At 39.4% G+C, this 21905-nt stretch overlaps 1 protein-coding gene across 1 annotated transcript in view; it reads right to left on the reverse strand.

Moving 5' to 3' along the window:
- Positions 1–21905, reverse strand: part of LOC107569969 (contactin-associated protein-like 5) — an 81854-nt gene that overhangs the window by 40392 nt on the left and 19557 nt on the right. Inside the window, exons 2-7 of the mRNA XM_016256145.1 lie at positions 17478–17588; positions 15629–15822; positions 13397–13544; positions 8415–8618; positions 3309–3493; positions 2057–2200 (exon numbers count right to left, since the gene is read on the reverse strand). Of these exons, the coding sequence (XP_016111631.1) occupies positions 2057–2200; positions 3309–3493; positions 8415–8618; positions 13397–13544; positions 15629–15822; positions 17478–17588 (986 nt within the window). The remainder of the gene's footprint in view (positions 1–2056; positions 2201–3308; positions 3494–8414; positions 8619–13396; positions 13545–15628; positions 15823–17477; positions 17589–21905) is intronic.

A 21905-nucleotide genomic window follows, 5' to 3' on the forward strand; every position in this document is an offset into this window, starting at 1 on the left:
CAGTAGTTTATCAGTAATCCTAAAAAATAACACTGCCAAACTTACGTTAAAAAACAACAACTTACTTACACATAGTAAGAAATTGTTATAAAAACTGAAACAGAAGTGAAACAAGTAGTAGGAAAGAGGATAAATAAAAAGCGATATTTATAATAGATATAAAGCGATACCATATCCATCTAGTTCTCCATCTATCCATTCATATCAATCTAAGTATCAATCTATCCATTCATATCCATCTAGTTCTCCATTCATCCATTCATATTCATATGTACCAATCCATTCATTCATATCCATCTAGTTCTCCATCCATCCATTCATATCCATCTAGTCCTCTATTCATTCATTTCCATATGTACCTATCCATTCATTCATATCCATCTAGTTCTCCACCCATCCATTCATATCCATCTAGTTCTCCATCCATCCATTTATTCATATCTATTTAGGTGTCCATCCTTCCATTCATATCCATCTAGTTCTCCATCCATCCATCCATTTATTCATATCTATTTAGGTGTCCATCCATCCATTCATATCCATCCAGTTCTCCATTCAGCCATACATCCCTTCCTTAATCCATATCCATCTAGTTCTCCATCCATCCATTAATATCCATCTAGGTATCCATCCATCCATCCATCCATCCAGTTCTTAATCCATATGCATTAAGGACTCCATCCATCCATCCATCCATTGTCTCTCAGTCTACAAGGCCATAAACCTTCAAAGTTCAAATAAATAAAACACACCTCTGGAGACTTATTGCTTTAATCTACAATTAAAACTGTATATTTATGGTTAATATCTCAATACAACCAAAACAATATGAAATAATATGGACATATGAACATCCCACTTGTGGTGTAGTCAGATAAGCAGAAACATATCATCAGACAAAGCCACCCCTCTCATTAAAACCCCTCCTTCATTTCAAAATGACTGTAATTTAGTCCCCAGACCTTTAGCGAGGTGCGATTTTATGAGGTATTCGTCAGCGGATCATTTATGAGGTGTAATCTAAGGCCAGAGCAGCTCTTGGAGACTGATTGCCCTCCTTTTAAAAGATATTTTAATGACACGGCTCTCAGCGCTGTGGGAATAATGTGGACAAAACCACAATTCATTCTCTTAAAAAGCTCCCTTGTGGTGCCATAGCATACTGGCGACGGCTCAAAAAAATCCAAATGGCTCCATTTCACTCCCTGCTGACCAGTCCCACAGAGAACTAAACCAGCGCTAAAATGCATTTCTGGAAAAATGCAGGTGAAAACAAATGAGAATGAAAATATAAATCAATCTCTTTTCAAACACTGTTTGTGCTCCAACTACCAAAATTCATCACAATCCACAGACTTGGCTGTAGAAAGTTCTGGCACCTTTCCATGCTGGAGCTATTAGGAAAAAATCACTAAATACTCCGGTCAAGAACTATCCATTATGGATAGGATGGGATCGCTAATTCATCAAAACCTGTGGAAATTTTTCTTATTTTATGGCTTTTTCATGGCCTTGACAACAAAAAATACCAAATGTATTAAAGGGGTCATTTGATGCGATTTCAATTTTTCCTTTCTCTTTGGAGTGTTACAAGCTCTTGGTGCATAAAGAAGATCTGTAAAGTTGCAAAGACTAAAGTCTCAAATCCAAAGAGATATTCTTTATAAAAGTTAAGAGTCAGCCACGCCTATCAAAAATGGCTCGTTCTAACACCCCCCACATGTCTACGTCACTATGTGGGAAGATTTGCATAACGCCGCCCAAATGTTCACGCAAAGAAAGTAGGCGTAACTTTTATTCTCGCTGTAGTATTGTCGTTGCCGCCACCGCCATGTCGTGAAGGCGCTGTGTTTCGTTGTGAAAGCGAAACTACTTTGTTTGGTCTTCCAAAAGAGGACGATATCCGCTTCGTCATGCCTAGAGCTGATCCGTGCTGGTCGCTGAGGAAATACATCAACTTCGCGCTGTGTGATCGCCGGATCGGCTTTCACCGTGGACGAAGCAGAGTCCAGCCCGGGGTCGTCACATGTGGTTGCCGCAAGATAAACATACTCACCACACTGTAGATCTGAGGTTTGCGTCGTTTGGCTAAGTCGATGATGTTGACTCCGTTGTAGTAGAGGTTCTCCATACATCCATGGAAGTTTTTCCGCAGGAACGTGCCTGGTTTTCCGGGAAGAGGGATTCCTCCAAAGCTGAGCTTTGTGAAATGAATGGGAAAAACAACAGCGATGGAGAGGTTTTACAATATAGCGGGAAATGTGTCCAATCATTAGTCAAGTGATTTGGCGCATGAGGTGTTATGCTCTTAACTAATCAAAATTACATGATTAAGGTCACCATGTTTCCACTCTTTAAACCAACATGTTACAGGTAGACTTGGTCCAATTTGCAGCATTTTATGCACTGTTTTTGAGGCAAAATAAAATAAAATAAAATTCAAATGTAGCTAATATAAATATTGAAATATATTATTATTATTATTATTATTATTATTATTATTACTACTACTTGTAAAGCATATTTCATAAAATTATCTTTGAAATGCAACATTATAAACAACATAAATGTATTTATTATTAGTATTATTATTATTGTTACTTGCATAGTGTATTTAATGGATTTCTCTTCAAAGTGCAACATAAAACAATTTGCTGCACTTCTTTATATATAAAACATAAATAAAATGATTACAAATAGTAATTCACTTAAATGCACTTCAAAGTTTGGCTTAAACAATGTTTGTGTACTTCATTAATAATAAATAATAATGTATTATTATATTTTACATTTTACATGCACTTCAAACCACAACATATAAACAATATAAACAACATAAATAGACAATGTAAACACAATTAAGTGAAAAGGAGATCAAAAGAAAAACAGAACTTACTGAATTGTCAATTGTATCAAATTATTAATTAATAATAAATAGATATATGTATTTAAGATCCTTTAAAGTAATAAATAATAAGTACATGGGTCAAAGACGAAGAAGTGTTTAAGCATAAAAACAATAAGTGTGATACTGCTTTCAATTGTTGTTGATACTAGGTAGGATTGTATCAGTGGTTGGCTGGATGACTCATCAAATGTTTAAATCTGTTTTTCTGAAAAATAAATTTAAATGTAAATTTAAAGATGCAAATATCTGCTAAATATGAGGTGAGCTCAAACCTAACAAGTCATGAAACTTGGGGTCTTCACTAAAAGTACTGTTAAGGATCTCTATATGGATCTGCTAATATACTGAGCAAAAAATTTTACTAAATAAAACAAATTAAAGTAACCAAAATCATTCTCACCTCATAATCAACCTCCAGCGATTCATCCAGCCCACCCGTCCTCACGTGTTTGGTTAGTCTGTCCACAGTGAAGTTGATCTGTTTGTTAAATCGCTCAATCAGGATGGAGTGCCAGTGCTGGTCGTCCAGAAGACTTCCCAGAAACACAGAAACATGGCCGCTGCTAGGGTGCATCTTAGCATCGTCTTGAGAGAAAAAGAGACATTTTTAAAATATAAAAGTACTGAATTATATTTTAGTGTCATCGTTTATGTCCTTCTTTAGTACATCCATTTTTATGTTTGATATATTTACTAACAACATACTGTGCAACAGTCCTATTTTAGTATGTTATATACTATTATAGTATGTATTAGTATTTTGAATTAGCTTTTATTATATAATTTCAGTATTTATTATATTTTTACTTTTATATTTTAAGTACCCTTTCAGTCGGTCACTCTCGACGTCACGTCGGATGACCGACGAAATTGGGATCTCGCTTAGAGAGACCAATCCACTTCGAGTGTAAACTAAACGAGCCAATGCACATTGGCATGCGATTATTGCATCCAGCTGCTGCTGATCACAGCGTGAGTATAAGTAGGCAGCAGAAGCAGCGCATTTTCAGCTTTTTGCTTCGGAGCAGAGCGGTTCTATCGTTCTGCTCCTTCAGCGGCGGTGGTTTTCCCATGTCGAGTGGGTTGCACATAACAGGCTGCACTACCCCTGTGTGTGTTGCAGACGGCCATCTCCCCTGTGCGCTTCAGCACACTAAAAGAGCAATTTCCATCTAAAAGAACTTCACGGGTGGAACGTCTTTTTAAAGATGTCGTACCATCCGTGTTTCTGGGTGCGGTCGTTACCTGTCTGGGCACAAAGCACGTTGAGGTGGCGTTCATGGATGACTCATGCTCCCATTGCGGGGGTATGACCATCTCGGAGTTGCGGACCAGACTCCGTTACCTGCAAGGGGGCGGAGTGCCCGTGCCACTGCCTAGATCTGGGGTTCCCTCTGGCGGCAGCCAGGGGCGCCCTTTTTCTGGCAGTGGTTGGACTGGTCTTACGGTCACGGTGAGGAATTGACGCAGGAACGCATCTTCGGGTGCATCCGTCCCCGAGATTGGTTTGCAGCGGTCGACCTGAAGGACGCATACTTTATGTGTCGACCCTACCGCACCACAGACCATTGCTGTGGTTCGAGTCCGAAGGACGAGCATATCAGTACGAGGTTCTGCCCTCCGGGCTGTCCCTGCCCCTACAGCAGGTCTCCAGGCATGCTGAGGTTTGCACGGATGCCTCAACCACCGGCTGGGGGGCCACGTACAACGGGCTTGCAGTGTCAGGGGTTTGGACGGGGCCCCAACTGCACTGGCATCAACTGCCTCGAGTTGCTGGCAGTGCACCTTGCCCTGAGCCGTCTCAAAGGGCGCTTGCGAGGCAAGCATGTACTAGTCCGCAAGGACAACACAGCGACCGTTGCGTACATCAACCGACAAGGTGGTCTGCGCTCCCGTCGCATGTCGCAACTCGCAACAGGTCCAGCTGGTTTGGAGACGTTTCGAAGCCGCCCAGGTAGACCTGCTTGCCTCTGCAGAAACCTCTCACTGCCAGTTGTTCTTCTCCCGGGCCGAGGGAACACTCGGCACGGACGCACTGGCACACAGCTGGCCGCGGGGCCTTCGCAAGTATGCGTTTCCCCCAGTGAGCCTTCTTGCACAGTTGCTGTGCAAGGTCAGGGAGTGAGAGGAGCAGGTCCTGTTGGTGGCACCCTATTGGCCTACCCGGACCTGGTTCCCAGAACTAATGCTCCCCGCGACAGCCCCTCCTTGGCCGATTCCTCTGAGGAAGGATCTACTGACTCAGAGACGGGGCACCCTTTGGCACCTGTGTCCAGACCTCTGGAAACTTCATGTCTGGTCCCTGGACAGGACACGGAGGTTCTGAGTGACCTACCTCAAGAAGTAGTCGACACCATCACTTCAGCGAGAGCACCTTCTACGGACACGCCTACGCTTTGAACTTTTGGAACCTGTTCGTCGAGAGGTGTTCTTCTCGCCGAGAAGACCCCCGAATATGCCCGATCAGAGTCGTGCTGTCCTTTTTGCAGCATGGGTTGGAGCGAAGGCTGTCTCCCTCCACCCTCAAAGTTTATGTCGCTGCAATCGCTGCAAACCACGACCGTGACCCCGTAGAAGGGAGGTCGCTGGGGAAGCATGACCTGGTCGTCAGGTTCCTTAAGGGGGCGAGAAGGCTGGATAGTGGATGCCATCACCCTGGCTTATCAGGCACAGGGTGTGCCCTGCGAGCTCATTCAACTAGAAGTGTTGCATCCTCCTGGCCGCTGGCTCATGGCACCTCGCTGGCAGATATCTGTAGAGCTGCGGGCTGGGCGACCCCTAACACGTTCGCTAGATTCTATAGCCTTCGTGTGGAGCCGGTATCCTCCTGTGTTCTCACCTCAAACGGGTAGAAGCACTGAGAGGCCCCCGGCTTCGGGTCGGCTTGCAAAAACCACTCCAGAGAGTCCATATAGTAGACCCTGTTGAGTTCCTCCGTCCCCTCGGCAGCCAGACGTGGCGGAGCATCCAGCACCAGGCCTTCACTCGTTGAATCTTCGAGAACTGGTAGAAGGCTGGGTTTCATATGTAAGACCTAAGTGGATCCTATATGTGTAAAGTCCACGGTATAGCCTTGAGCCCGTGTTTCCCCGGCAGACTTCTGCCATTCCAAGAGGGTTACAATCACCTCCATTCTTCCATATGCACCTAAGGAATGTCCATATGTGTATTGCTTCCGAAACCTCCTTCGGGATGGTTGGAGCTTCCGTAACGTCCCTGTTCCAAGTAGAACGGGAACGTTTCCCAGTGTTATCCAGTCTTACTCAGTGGGTAGTGCCATAGCAGCAGTAGCTGGTCCTCTTGTGCAAGCCCTGGCATAAGCCAAAAAGTAGGGGCACAGGTGGCTTCCACAGGACACTGGAAGGGGCAGTAGCTGTGGCCTTTTGGTAGGATCCCAATTTCGTCGGCCATCCGACGTGACGTCGAGAGTGACCGACTGAAAGGGAACGTCTCAGTTACGTATGGTAACCCTCGTTCCCTGAAGGAGGGAACGGAGACGTCACGTCCCGTCGCCACAGCTCCTGTACCACCGCTGAGCGGTCGGGTCACCGGCTCGGCTCCTCAGCGAAACCCTGACTATGCGCTGCATCTGCTGCCTACTTATACTCACGCTGTGATCAGTAGCAACTGGATGCAATAATCGCATGCCAATGTGCATTGGCTCGTTTAGTTTACACTCGAAGTGGATTGGTCTCTCTAAGCAATTTCGTCGGTCATCTGGTCAATCCGTCTCCATTGCCTCCTTCAGGGAACGAGGGTTACCATACATAACCATTTTTGAGACGTTTTTGTGCTTTTATACTTTTTAGTTTTTTTATTTTTCTATTTCTATTTAGGTTTATTATTTTCAGTTTTGCTAATTTTAGCCCTCCAACTTGCTTTTTTTCAGTTTTCATCAGTTTATTTTTTCTTCTATTTTAGATTTAGATCTTATTTTTATTTTAATTAGATCAATCTTATTTAACAATACCAACACTTACACAGGTGCACCTAAATACCATTTACATCATGGTACTAAATGAAACCAAATTAAAATGTTCTCAGAAGCAAACATTTTATCAGTTGCTAATTTTACAGCATCTTTATAATGGGCAACCTTAGAAAGAAAATTATCAAACGGTCTCTTTTTCAACACATATTCTCAAAACGAGCCATAAATAGCTTAGGAAAGGTGTGCCTTGTGCTGTCTCCTCTGTTTGATCCTTCTGAACTTCCTGGAAAGAAACCTGCTGTATTGATGATAAAAGAACAGAAAGAACAGCCAATCTTGACAAAGTGAGAGAAGCCTGTCAGGAACATGTTCAGCTCACATTTCACCACAAAATCAAAAGAAAGAAGTATGAAATTATATTTTGCATAAAGAAAAGTAAGCTTATTTTTAGCACCATTAATATTTGTTGAATTGTCACATTAATTGCATATCAATTAAGCACATTTTTTAATAAAGGAGAAACACCAAATTAATGGTGTCAGTGAATTTGAGAAAAAAAACGTAAAAATATGCATCATTTTCTTTAAGTAATTAAATCCTTTTCTGATTTTGGAGCGACATATAAAACAGACACATTATAGTGAGATTTACCCATGAAGGAGACAATATACGGCATCTGAAATTAGCTTTGAGAGCTTTTTGTGGCTTTCAGATGCAAGATGAATGCAAACGTAAAAGAAAAACATTCTCCTGATAAACAGCATCAACATCATCTCGGTTCGGTATACTTAGCAATCAGGGCTTGACGCCGCTCTTAGCGTAACGTGCAACTTATTCCATCTGATTGCTGGTGCTAATTGAACACGAGGCTCGGAAAGCGCTGGGACTCTACATTAGATCGCTCTTTGTGACAACTCAATACACTTATATGTGATTACGCCGCAGATTTGGCCTCTTAATCAAATCTTTGTTTCACAACTGCCTCTCATATGATTACGGTAAGATGCCACAATTGTGCCTGTGAACGCTTCCTCTTGCTGCAGTGATAGAAGAGCTCTACAAAACCTAAAGATGCGGAATAACCTAAACACATTGCTTTGAATCTCTCCAAAATGGGTGTTTTGTGGCTTTTAATCCACAAATACTAGAAATGGGGATAATTTGTCTGCTAGTGTACTGAAATGTTATTTTGTGCAATTTGCATACTATCTTTCATGAATGAAAACACAGATATAGTCCCTGGACACACGGAAGCAAAATTATTCACAAAATTGAGATGTGCTCCTAAAGATCATATTACCATAAAAACCAATAAAATAATTAAAATAAAATATTTCCAAGTTTAAAAAAAATGGAAATTGCACAATATTTGACCTGAAAGAAGAAAAATGCAAATGTCTGCATCAGCGCCCCCTGTAGCAATTCTGAAAATGCATTACAAATATCTGCCACAATTCTGAACATGAAAATGCATGAAATCAAGCTTTTTCAAAGCATTTGTGGCCACAAGCTTGCATAGAGTACATTGCAGGCCTTCGTTTTGAGTTTAAAAGGCTATAGAGAGCTCTCACTCACCCAGATTGATATGCAGGGCCAGTCGGCCCTTATGCAGCTCTAGGGTGATGTAATCACCTCTTTGTCCCTCTCCATGCACAAGGACCCCATCTGCACGCTGGCTCTTAAACCGTAGAGAGATGACGTCTTTCACAGTGCTGGTGGACTTCTGATTAAACCGGTACAGCAAAGAGCTCCTGCCGTTGAAGTCTGCAACATCCGACTCTGAGAAATGGAAGGGAAAAAAGAATCCATCATAAATACTAAGCAACATAAACCTTATTTAGTTTCTTTAAAAAAAAAAGAAAATATTTTGTACAATTTATCAGTAAATGTTTATCTAAACAGTGTTTGCATTCACATTCTTTTATAAACACAAAACAAATAAAAACAAAAAAGCAAAACTAAAACAATGTACAAAGCGCAAAAAATAAATAGAAATTAAAAAATAAAACAAAGCACAACAAAACTAAAATAACACAATAGCAAAAGCAAAGCAATAAAAGAAAAGCAAAACAAAAACATTAGCAAAAAAAACAAAAAGAAAAGCAAACAACAAAAACACAGCAAAGTGAATCAAAGCAGCAAAAATAAAAACAACGGCAAGCAAAACAGCACAATGACAACACAACTATAACAACTATAACAACAATAACAACGGAAAGTTTAAATAAAATAGCCCTTGAGCTCTAGTAAAACACTATCAAAATACAAAAGAAGATAAGAAGGACCAGAATGATAAGCAATAAGGCCTGTCTTAAGAGTTAGGGTTAGTTTATTTGATCTTTTTACCTTCTTAAACACTTTGGCCAGAATTTAAAGAAATATGAAGCCTGTCTTGAAGCAACCCTTCAGAACAAATTCTACCCTGGGCAGTAAAAGGCAGAAATGTGGATTTTGACCCGGGCTCAGAGTTCAGACATTACATTTTTGCTCTCTTTCTCCATCTCTCTCCTCACCGGATGCCGGAGTGCGAGAGACTGAAGCTAACTAGCCGTGACAAGCAAAGCCTCGCAAAAAGCTTGGAGCCGTCTGCTGAATATAGAACTAACACAGAGGGTCCAGGAACATCAGCCAGCGCAATGAGGCTGAGTTAGATAAAGTGTGGAGATCAGACGAGAATGTGTTTAGTTTTCGTTTTTTGCACGAGTTGACATCTTGATGGAGGCGCAATGTGTGTCAAGATGAAATGATAAGGAAATATAGCTTTATCTCAAAGTCTTTCAATAAAAGAGGCACAACAATCATCACCAAATAACCATAGACGTTATATAAACGATGACCTTGAGAACTGAGAGGATAGAAAGAAGAGAAGTTGAAAATACTGCCAGGTTTAAGGGGGGGAAAAAAACTAATGCATATTGTATAATCCTTCCTGAGGGGAAAGAACAAAAACAATGAAGTTCAAACTCGCGACTGCATCTGGACTCAGCCAGACGGCTTGCTAAACACAACACATGGTGGATTCACGTCATGATTGAATAATTTATTATTTAGGATTGTAGATGGCAAAATAAACTTATATTCTCTGTATATCTTACTGCCTGCATGAAATCTGGGTACACAGAGATGAGAATAAAGACTTAATTGACAGCATACTCATTCAACGCTGATATTTCTCATTTCTCACATATTTCTTACGTATTTCAATTTTGTTAACTGATAATGCTGGAATAAAATATAAATATTTGATGAAATTACAAAGTAAAAACGAAAATTAGAAATGCTGTCTTGGCAGCTAGCTGAAAAAAAGTTTTAGTTGAAACACTAAAATCACTAAATAATTCAAAACTAAAGCAGAAATAAAAATAAGTTAAACCTAAATACTATTTAAAAAACTAATCAAAATGACAAAAGCACATACAACTATAAAAAAAAAAAACTATAAATAATAAACTATAAATAAATGTTCATTCAAAATATTAATAAAGACTATAATTATACATAAATAATATTAATATAACAATTGTTTCAATCAATCTCAGATGGATTATTCATAAATATGGAAAATAATTGCTTGGGATTGACATTCAACACTGACTTAAAATGTATTTGAAATATGCTTGGTATTTCATTGATGTCTTTTTGATGTTTAATTAATGTTACTGATGATGGCCTTTAAATATGTCAAAGGATTAAAATGATATACACTGCAATAATAATAATAATAATGAAATCAGCAATGCTGATCTTGACAACCCATGGTATCAGACTGAAAATAAAATAAACGCGTGCCATATTTTAAATCTTTTTGTTTCCAAGAATTTTTTCAATCATTCAGAACAGAAAATGTGGGTGAAAAATGTGTATATTCTGTATGGGCCTGCTTATTGCTTAAGAGACACACAAAGTTGTCCGCAAACTCAGAATTAGACCTCACTTTATCTGTGGGTCTCTTGGTAGCATCAACACAGCGGTGCTCCAATGTGAATTAATGACTGTACAGGGACAAACACACACACTTATGCTCTTGCTACACACTCCCCATTTCAGTCATACACACACAAACAGTTTATACCACGAAGCCACGGCCTTAAATTGCAGTTAGCAGCAGAGGCGCTTGACAGATTTAAAACTAATTGACTTCAGGAGCATTTCAGCAGTGCATGAATAAGGCCAACGCACCACCGAGGACGTCCGGTAAATCCCACAGAAGACAAATATGAAATACGTAGAGGGAGACCATGCGCTATACTGAATGTGTGCGTTTACTTTCTGTCTCTCTCTTTTTTAAGACTCATACATGTTTGAAATCACTTTACCCCCTGTTTGACGCCACATTTTCTGTTTTCCCCTTACATGTTTGTCCTCTGTATTTTATTCCCTGGAGTTCGGTTAGCAGACATGTTCGTATGTCCTTTGTGCTAACATTGAGCGCCGCTGTGTGAAGCCATTGTATATTTGGCGCATACTAGCGCAGGGCTAATTATAAACATAATTACCGAGCACTAATTCACTCCTTGATTCATTCACGGCTCTTTTGGAATGCAAGTCGTGCTAATGCTGATGCTAACCTGCCAGCGGTCTGACTTTGAGAAAGCACTAGTGTCTCCGTTATCAAACCCTATTACTGAAATACCGTGTGGTCAGCACCCACTTATCATGTTTGATCAACACGGTAAACCAAGTCACCCCCATCGGTGTCACATTCCGCCCTATCTCACGAAATTAACGTTTAGAGAATAAATATGGCGGTGATAGGTCGCAGAGGCAAGCTTTGAATTGACAATCGGTCTTGCTAGGGCACAGACTGCAAATACAAAGCACCTGAGGACAGACTGGGAGAAAGGAACAAGGAGGGAGTAGGTGAAGGAAAAAAGAAAGAAAACGAGCACTAGCAAGACTGTGTTATAAATATTTCAAGCGCAAGGCGTGTGGTGCTGGCTACCCTTGAGGTAACCGATTGATTGTTACTCTGCACTTTGATACCCAGGGAAGGCAGGTCCAAACCAACTCAACCCGACTGCAGTAAAACAACATTACTGTGAACTAGCCAGACTAGCTGAACTTTTGAAACCACAGCTTTCTTCCTTCAAGCAATATCAGTACGATTGTATGTGCAAGATGCACATAATTGTTTCATTTAATGTTCTCCCAACTCCAAAAGATTTGAAGAAAACCTTTCTGCACTGGAAATACGTGGAAATATATTGCTGCACTGATTTAGCTGGTTGGCTTGTACAACAAAGCTACAATTTTAATAAAACTAAATTTCCCATAATTCTCTGTGGCAGCATAAAGGCCTGTTCACACTAGCAAAACAATTCAGTCTGATTTTCACATGCGATTTACAACGAAATACAAACAAATATGAAAGAAATGGCAGACAGGTTGTACAAAAACGCAAATTCCCTCTCTGACAGTAGGTGGTGCTTTTAAAGCAGAAATACCCTATAAACAGTATTTACATGTTTTCAAACAGCAGTTCATATTTTTAAGTTTGCTGCGTCTATCAAGCAACACTAAATACAAGAGTACAAAGACAGCCGGTTACAATTTCTGAAACTGCTTTTTACTATTGCTTAGCCAAATTTACAAAATGTTACATTTATTCCAAAATAGTAACTCAAGACAGTAACAATTTAAACAATATATTTTATTTAAACAATTCTATATTTTATTTTTTAACTAATGTTCAGCTGTTCTTTTTAATAATAAACTTATGATGCACCATTAACTAAATAAACCTACAGAGATGTACCATTAAATAAATAAACAGATTGCTCACTAAAAAGCCCCAAAGATCATGTTTTAACGCCATTATATTGTTCATTCAGATTGATTCGCGAACACAGAACATGCATGAACACAACAGGTGGGATTTATCACATGAACCAAACACATCTAAACATAACCAGTCATATCCAATCATATCGCGATAAAGGCATGCCTCCTCTCACATGACTTTCCCCCATTGATTCATAATTACCCCCCACCGAACTCACCACACACTTTAGGAGGTCTGATAAAACTCAATGGGCTCAGGGGAGGCGAGAGATATAGACTCGCGCTGTAACTGTACCTGCTGGTGTCGCTGTTAGACAGTGATTCTTTAGAAAAATAAGTGATGTACATACTTCTTAATGTAATTTTTTTCTCATCCAATATTTTGAGGAAGCACTGCCTCCCTTGCGTTGACAACATGCAAATGCTCATGTCAGTTTGAACCAATGCATTAACAGCCTTGAATTCAAATTAAAATGCTTATTGCACTAAATTTGCGCACTGAATATTTGTCTTGTTGTCAACAGAATGTTAGAGTTGCAATGTATTCTATAATTTGACATACATCCGACTGAAATGACAGGGACTGAATGCAAGCTTTATAGGTGATTTTAAATAAATAAACAAACAAAAATGAACATGAGCGTGGATGAATCGTTCACAATAAAATCAGTAAGATCCATTCAGAAAATAGATGGAATGAATTTCCACTTCATCCAAGCTTTAATTCTGAATACATAAAGTACCAATTACATACCAAATGTACATTCAGTACTCACTGTATGCACAGCCATAGACCTCCACTCTGAGCCCCATCCATCCCCCGGGACTCCAGTCCACTGGCAAGAACCGCAGAAATCGTGTTCTTATGGAATGTGAGAGCTTGTGGTGAACAGTCCCATCTGAATTTGTATTTCCAGGGAAAGTCTACAGAAAGAAATAAAAATTGTTAGTTTGCCCAACAGTAACTTGTCCAAGATCTGGCCTTAGTACGTGCACTTCATGTGTTAATGAATCAATATAACATCAAACAAGGTTTTCCTGTTGGATGAAAGGCCTTTATAGAGGTTATTGCTAATGTGACCACACCTTAATGCTAATGTGTTACTTGCTTTCCTACATCTATTAACATCTTGTGAGTTAAGTTTTTGTAAACTTTGAGACATTTTCAAATGTATTTAGTGTCTAAATTGCAATTGTTAGCTTTGTACATTGTTGGCACTCCTGTGTTAATGTTTGGCTAGTTATCATGTGCTTCCTCATTCTATTTCTTCATTGACTGCCCTGATATTTGCTAATGAAGGTCACTTATAGAAGTCAAAAAACTGATATTGAAGTTACTGGGAAAGTACGGTTAGCTTTCTGCAGGTACTTTAGCCAACTTAGTCTTAATTAGCATATAGGTTTACCTCAAAGACACTCTTCCAAAGTCAGAGAGTTGATTATCTATACATAGAGCTGAACTTTTGCCAAGCTGCATTTACCTAAGATTTTAAAAACTAACACAAAAAGTTAGCAGGGCGCCGCTGGCAGCGTTAGTTTTTTTAAGCTGCACTCAAAGTGTCACTGCTAATCTAAACCTCCAGGTTTAGAATAGCTGGGGGTCCTACCTCGAGCTGTAGAGCCTAACAAAAAAATGGCATGACCAGGAGGCACCTACCGCTCTTTAAAAATGTTCCACGTCTTTTAATCTTCTACTCATTAAAATGCTTCACACCTTCAAAGACTTCCATTAAACTCTGTTCTCAAACTAATCAGCACCTTTTTTTCCTCCCGCTGGGTGGAAGATAAAAGAACCAAACATTAAATCATCAACAAACAAAAAATTAAATAAAAATAAAGTTGTAATGAGATGAATTAGCCGCAGAAAATGTATACACCACCTCCACCTCCTCCTACGGCTCCCTGTGTTTGTTTAGCTCCGATGACTACATTAGCAGGAATCTAAGCTTTCGTAATGAGAGACGACGGAGATGGCAGGTTATATTTCAGGAATGTTTCGCCCCAGATCTCTTCGAGCCGGGCTAAATAAGAACGTCGGGGAATGATGGAGCTTTGAAATGACTTGTATTGATTCAGAAGAGGAGGGTGAAGCCCATTTGTTTGCCTGTAAGTGTGGAGGCAATGCAACCACTGTCTCTTGTGGCGCAAGGGCCGTGCCGATCGATTCCAAAGTTGTCAAAATAAAACTACCCAAAAAAGAAAACGTAATTCAAGTTGGGTGGACAAGGATTTCAGCTGCACTGCCAGTGACCGGTGAGGTCAGGAGACCATGAAATAAGTTTTGGAAGGGATATAAAGCCACATCACTCAAAATAGAGGGTGTATTTAATTTTAGTTTAGGCGATTAATTGAAATTCAAGTCGGCAATTAAAATTTGAACATTTCGTGGGTGGCTGGTTTTCGATGTGTGGCGACAGTGTCTGACAGTGCATGGGAGGATGCATTAATTTATCCTAGTAAAGTATTATGATTTCGTTTAAGACACAGATGCTTAATGATTATGAGTGTGCATGCATTTTATTCCAGTCATAAAAGCCCCCCTGATCCACATTATACAAAAAGCTTTTACAGTACTTATTGCACCGGCTAAAGTACTAATGCATTATAAATAGGGCTGCACGATAAATGGCATGCAACTGTCATGCGCATCTCGTCAGTAGAGCCGTTTCTGTGATTAGTAGTAAATCTCCATCACCTGCTTTCAGATGGAGCAGCATTTAATACACAGAGCCATAGTTTGCTGACAAGCTACACAATATCGCGTTTATAATCGAATGCGATTCATCTGCGATTATGAATGTGATTTTGTGTAGCTTGTCAGTGAGCTACGGCTCTGTGTATTAAATGTCGCTCCATCCGAAAGCACGTGATGGAGATTTACTACTAATCACAGAACCGGCTTTACTGACAAGATGCGCATAACAATCGCATGTGATTTATCGTGCAGCCCTATTTATAAACATAATAAAAGGCTGGGTTATTTTTATAAGAGTACTTGGATAACTCACCCCTATGTTGTTCTCTTGTCTGAACTGCTTCCAAGCTCTTCCTGTGTCACTGTACAGCAACATGTAACTCGTAACCCAATCAGGGCTCCCGAAACGACCCTGGGTCGCCACAGCTGTGACCTCGACCCGTTCTCGCAGATCCACCTGTAGCCATTGTAGCCTGTCTGTTTGTTCTGGAGCCCAGCCACCACCTCCTAACACAAAAACAGAAGGGGTGCATTGTAACTGAGTTCAGGTACAAGCAACAAAATGATGCAACTTACCCTGTGTGAGTTTGCCAGGCTATAAGCTAATTTACATTTTAAGTTGTGGTCACATTAGCAAAATTTAAAATTCAGCAAAATTTTGCAGGGAAAAAAGAAACGAAGCACTGCTCACACAGAAGTCACTTTCAAATCAAGTAACTTTGCGTTGCTTAATGCGGCAAATCCCCATGACCAACTTGAACGTGTTGTGAAATTTGCAAGGGAAATCTTTCGCAATTGTGTGAAATTTCTGATTGCGTAGATTCTGATTGAAAAGTCTGGATTTTGTCCATGAGAATTCACTGAACAATTGTAATTGTGACCGCACTTTTAACTAAATATTTACACAAAAAAGTATAATCACACACAATGACTTTCATGAACACAAAAGAGTGATGAATCGTGAATATATTCGAATTGGTTCATTTGAAGTGAACTCTTAAAGTAGTATTTCACTAAAACAAACTGTTTAAAACCTATTGATGACACTTATCAACTGACAGAGCTGTGTTTACAGTAGACTTTATGCATTCACAATTGTTTCAGACCACACCATGAATATGGCCATGAAGAAATGACATCATAATTCCCAATATTCTAAATAAATGATTCAATAAAATGATTCTGAATTCCCAAAACTTCTTGACAGAAAGAAACCTGGGATGTTTTAACTTAATGCCAGCTCACTTGTGCACAGCACAATGTTAAAAAGCAACAAAACATTGTGTTGTCAAGCTAGAATGCTATTTATAAGAAAAGGAAGCAAGCTAATGATAAAACAACTCTTTTGAAAATAGATACTGCCACGGTAGTGAAATTGCATTGCTACTTTTGGCTAGCTTCTGCTCAACACTGTAGTTAATTAAGAAATATTCCTTCATTAACAAAAGCTAAACTTTTAATTACAGGCAGAAAAGGTATTTGAAGCATTTAGCAGCCAGCCAAGCCTCAACTTCAGACAAGCCTGCCAAGTGAGCTTCTTTTAAGCCTGTCTGTTCACACTAATAAGCTCAGTAAATCTAACGTACATTGGCACTGTATCTATTAAAAGGCTGAGCAAATAGACAGCAAACCCAGCATTAGTCATAGCACAAGGAGCTGCTCCACTAACACAACCATACTGAGCCAAGCAGGTCGGTTTCACATGGGTGTTCCTGTCGCTGTCAGGCAGTAATTCACTATTTGGTCTGCTTTTGACCTGTAGGTCAACTAAATTTCAATCAAATCCATTCTAAAAGGCTGAGTAATGATGGCTAATACTCTATCACAAGTTGTACTGGGTATTTATCCCTGCTGTGCCATATCAAATGACAGATATTCATTTTTTGAATGCACTGGAATGGACTCCATCATGAACTAGACTGATGCTGTAAAATGTATTTTTATGGTCTTACAGTGTTTTTGGACATTCAAATAGAAATACCTTAAGGAAACATGTAAATACCATGGTAAATACACAAAATAATTATTCCGTGTCATCATTTACATCAAAATTACTATTAGCATCACTGTACAATTCTGCTAATTAAAGTAATTTTATAGAAATCTATATAATTACTTGGGTACTTTTAAACATTTTCACATTTTATGCTGGGGTTACTCACCATCTCTTCTGTTGAGCTTGGCAAAATATGGCAACTGACTTTTGGAGGAAGATGAGGAGCTCTGGAATGACGTGGGAGGAAGAGCAGAAACCAGTGGCCCATTGCAGTGATCTAGAACAGCAGGAAATAGATTAACCAATCAGATTTGACATTCAAGGTTTGTGAATGACTGGTTTACTCTGTTTTAGAATGCCCACTTTTCATAAACCAATCAGCTCCCAATGGATAACAGATCAAGTCCTCTCCTTTGCATTTTCCCCATTTTCCCCTTCACCCCTACAAGCATAAAGTGGCTTTTGAATGTTTCAAAACTAGTAATTGTAATTGTTAACACCCTCAACCTTGGCAGAAGATACCAGTTAATGGACCAGAAGAAAGCAGTATGTGGTATACACAGGGTAAACTTTATTCATCCAGCAAAAAAAGGGGGACTTTCAGCATCCATTCCTCAGGTTAACGTGCGGAGCAAGATAATGATGAGAAAGAATGAGCAGAAAGGAGAGAGAGTGAGAAATGTGACAACAGCTCTCATTTCAATGTTTGAGAAAGCCACACCGATTTCTCAGCTAATTAACCTTTCAAATGCTTTCTGAATGAGCCTGACATCAAATAGCTTCACTCACGGAATTGCAAATGCATTCCAGACCAGGTAAAAGGTAAGACAGGGAGATGACAGGGAGAAAGGCAGAGATAAAGAGATGGAAAAACATGAAATAGTGAGTATCCAGGTAAGGTCATAGGAAGGATAGAGACCGGTCGCTAGCCCCATCTCCTCTCTAACAACGGCTTTGAGAGACAGAGATACCTGAGCCAAAATGAAACATCCTCTGCTGGCTCAATGGTATATTTAGTTTGGGAAAAATCCCTAATAAACAGGCAACCTCCGAAGCAGGTTTCCTCCAGACGAAGCCATTTAAAAACCTGCCCCATGACGCATTTTTTCAACAGGGAGTCTCCTTCGCTGACTATCTCTCTATCTTTTCCTCTGCAAGCATGTAAAGTGGGCAAATTGAGCAAGTGATGTTTCTGAAACTCATAAATATGAATGATGGGAATGATTGACAGGGGCTTCCGCTTCTACTTGTGGTGACGGTAGTATGGAGGAGATCGGCAACATTGCGTCCACCAGCAGAAAGAGACCAGATTAGATTTTTTCTTGAGCAGAAGGGAAGTGAAAATTATCTAGTGGCTGCCAAGCACCTGGTGCTCTGATGGTACAAGAGATGGGAATCCATCTCCATACAGCATGATCATAAACCAGCAGCTTCCTTTCTTGAGATGTTTGTGGGTGCTTGCACATGGGGCAAAGCTCTGATGGAGCACTTGATGGACAGGAATGTGTACAACTCTTTTGAGGGGGAGAAAGGAGCTGAGTCAATTTGAAATCATGCAGGATTTCTGAAAACACTACTGGATCCTACTCTGGTCAATGTTGCAGTAAAGTTTGAAATGTTCTTAACTTTCGGTTGGATGCCAGATTGTCATTTTCCAAAAGTTTTTCCTTCTACAACCGTGTGATATGCTATCCCCTTTGAAACAGCTGATTCACCGCTCTTACAAAACTACAAATCTATTTGTTACTGGTGTAACATTTGGTTGTATGACTGAGTACCACTTTCACTGAACCTTGCTTCTTCTACATCTTTGCAATGCACAGTGCCATATGAAGCCAATCGATCCACAGCACTCGCTTATGCAAACTCAGAAGTACCCTAACTCTGTGGGTATCCACAAATGTTATTCGGCGACTGGAATGTTTTGACCTTTAGGTCTTTATTTGGCTGAAGAGGTCGAGGTTAAAAAACCACTGCAGTTGATAAATGAAATTTATGGATACCTGGAGAGGTTTTCAGAGAATGATGTGGATCCATTAGTCCAAAGGGCATTGTGCATTGCAAGGACGTAGGAGGAGAAAGGTTCTATGAAAGTGATGCTCCATCAGGCAACAAAAGTTGCTGCAACATACTCGGCATTGAGTGTCCTTTACCTATCCTAAGTTGGATACGTACAATTTTTCTACAATACATCCATGACTCTACATAAGACACTACATGGGAAAGATTGGAATCAACATCAATCAACAAGGTCATGGTCTCAACACCAAATAAGTTCTTGCAGAATACTCAAAGTCTAAATAATGAGTTGTTTCGTATCGCCTACTTTTTTAGTCTTCAGAAATAAAGTTCCCCAGAGGGGGCTGGGTGGGAATATTGCTCAGATCTTACTCTTTCTTAGCTCAGAAGACATAAAGAAATGAGTTTTCAGTCATGCATCAACGTATCTCCTAGAAGACAAAAAGTGATCACAGGAACCTTCATCAACCTTTCAAGATGAGAAATGCTTGAGTTCATATTGAGATCTCTGACTTTTGGATGCTTAAACTATTCTTGGGTTTGACAAATATGAGCATAGTTTGAGACATTGTTGAGATCTTTTTCTTGGGAGCACAATCTGGGGGACAAGAGACTTACACTCATCTCCTCTCCATTTAATCTAGTTTCTTTTTAGGAGAAACAATTGAAAAGTTAACAAATAGTGATTTTACCTTTTCTATTGGTCTACAAACGGTTAATCAAGGAAACAAAAAACTGCCTATTTCAACTCTGTAATGTTTGAACTTGATTTTGAAATTGCTTGAACTGCCAATCATCAGAATAACAATTTATTCTAATCAAGTACAATGACCTGATTGCTGCATACATAATTGGTTAATCATGCTAATATTAATCTCAGCTTAGTTTATTAATTAATGGAAATGAAGTGTACTCATGTATGCATGTAATTAATAAAATAGTTTAACGAATCGAGAACAGTGTTCCCTTTTTTAAATAACAATTCATGACAAGAGCGAAAGCCAAAGGATGTTAGAACACACACAGGGCTGTGTGTTGAACTGTAAAAAAACAAAAAAACATTGTTTTTCCTTCATTTGACAAACACACTATGCGTAATTGTTTCTACCGGGATCAGACGGATGCTCGGCATGAATATGAAGAAGGGTTGGAAGGGTGGGGGAGATTAAATTTTTATGTTTACCTTGGAAATTCTCCTAGTCAGCACTGCCAGATCTACTGACATATGCATGCTGTGAAATGAATGTTTATGGGAGGAAAACAACTCAGCATCACTGGTATTAGCTTGAGGATAGGTCGTCTAATTCATCGTTTTGCTTGCTAGATGGTCGGATGGCGTAAAATATTCGCATTGTAACAAAGAGTTGGTTGTTATTCAGAAACGTTTACAAAAGCAATCTCTCAGAATCATGTAAAACATCCATTTGACATTGCTAACTCAATTCTCTACTGTTCGCTACTCCTTGGAGTGTTTTAACCTTTTAAGCAAATGCAGTTTGGAAAAAACGTGCATGTTAGGCTATTAGCGGAGGCAAGAATCCAAGAAATAGCATTTCTAAGCCGAGGTTTTTTCTCCTTCTCCCGTGTGGTATTCTTACGCTTTATTAGACGTAAAAGCAGCCCGATGCAAACCCAGCACGACAGTCCATTTTTTCTGACCCCAGCTGCGCTTTTAAGACTCTGCACCTTTAATGGAATCCCTGGATGTCCCAGTGCATCTGCGCTGTGACAGAACATGTGATTTCTAATGCAGTTTTAAAGAAGCTTTTCTCACACTGAATTGAGTCCGGTGCCTCCAACAAACTTTTCCAATGGAGGCATAAAGTGGGAAAGGGGGATGGGGTGGTTAGATGGAAGCAGAAAATGCAGAATGCCTAGACATCTGTGAATGGACACCTACATCCTGTAGAAAGTGTGAAACACTCATTTAAATCCTGTTGGAGAGTTTGCACGGTCCCGAAGTGTCCCAGATCTCTTTGTACACAGAACACAATCCGTCCTCTGTGGATTAAAGCGTTCTTTTTCTGAATATCAAAACTTGTATTCAGACACTAGTTAGTAAGCCAAAGTCTTCAACATTTAAAAGTGGTGAAATACGTAACGTTATGATAATTTTTGTTAACAAAATGTGCCATTTGACTTAAAAAATTAAGGCACTAGCTATAAAAAAAGCCAGAAATGTTAGACAGCAAATTAATTAAATTAAATTAAATTAAATGACACAAAACACTAAAGGTTACTAAACTAGCCTAATAAATAAATGAAACATAGCAAACGGTTAATCTAGCTCAATATTCAAGCAGAATATTATACTTCTAAATTAACTAAATGGCAACAAAAGCTATTTATTTCATAAACAAAGTGAAAATTAATAACAGTTACAAAACATAACAAATAATCAATTTAATCAAGCTCCATATTCATGTAGAATAATACCCTTGTTATTTAGCTATACACTTTCAAAAGAAATTAAATACAATAAAATTAAACTGATAAAGATTACTAAACAATACAGTAACTAGAAAACGATATATATATATATATATATATATATATATATATATATATATATATA

This window comes from Sinocyclocheilus grahami, unplaced genomic scaffold (genome assembly GCF_001515645.1).
Source record: "Sinocyclocheilus grahami isolate Dianchi unplaced genomic scaffold, SAMN03320097.WGS_v1.1 scaffold1399.1, whole genome shotgun sequence".
In the NCBI taxonomy this organism is placed as follows: Eukaryota; Metazoa; Chordata; class Actinopteri; order Cypriniformes; family Cyprinidae; genus Sinocyclocheilus; species Sinocyclocheilus grahami.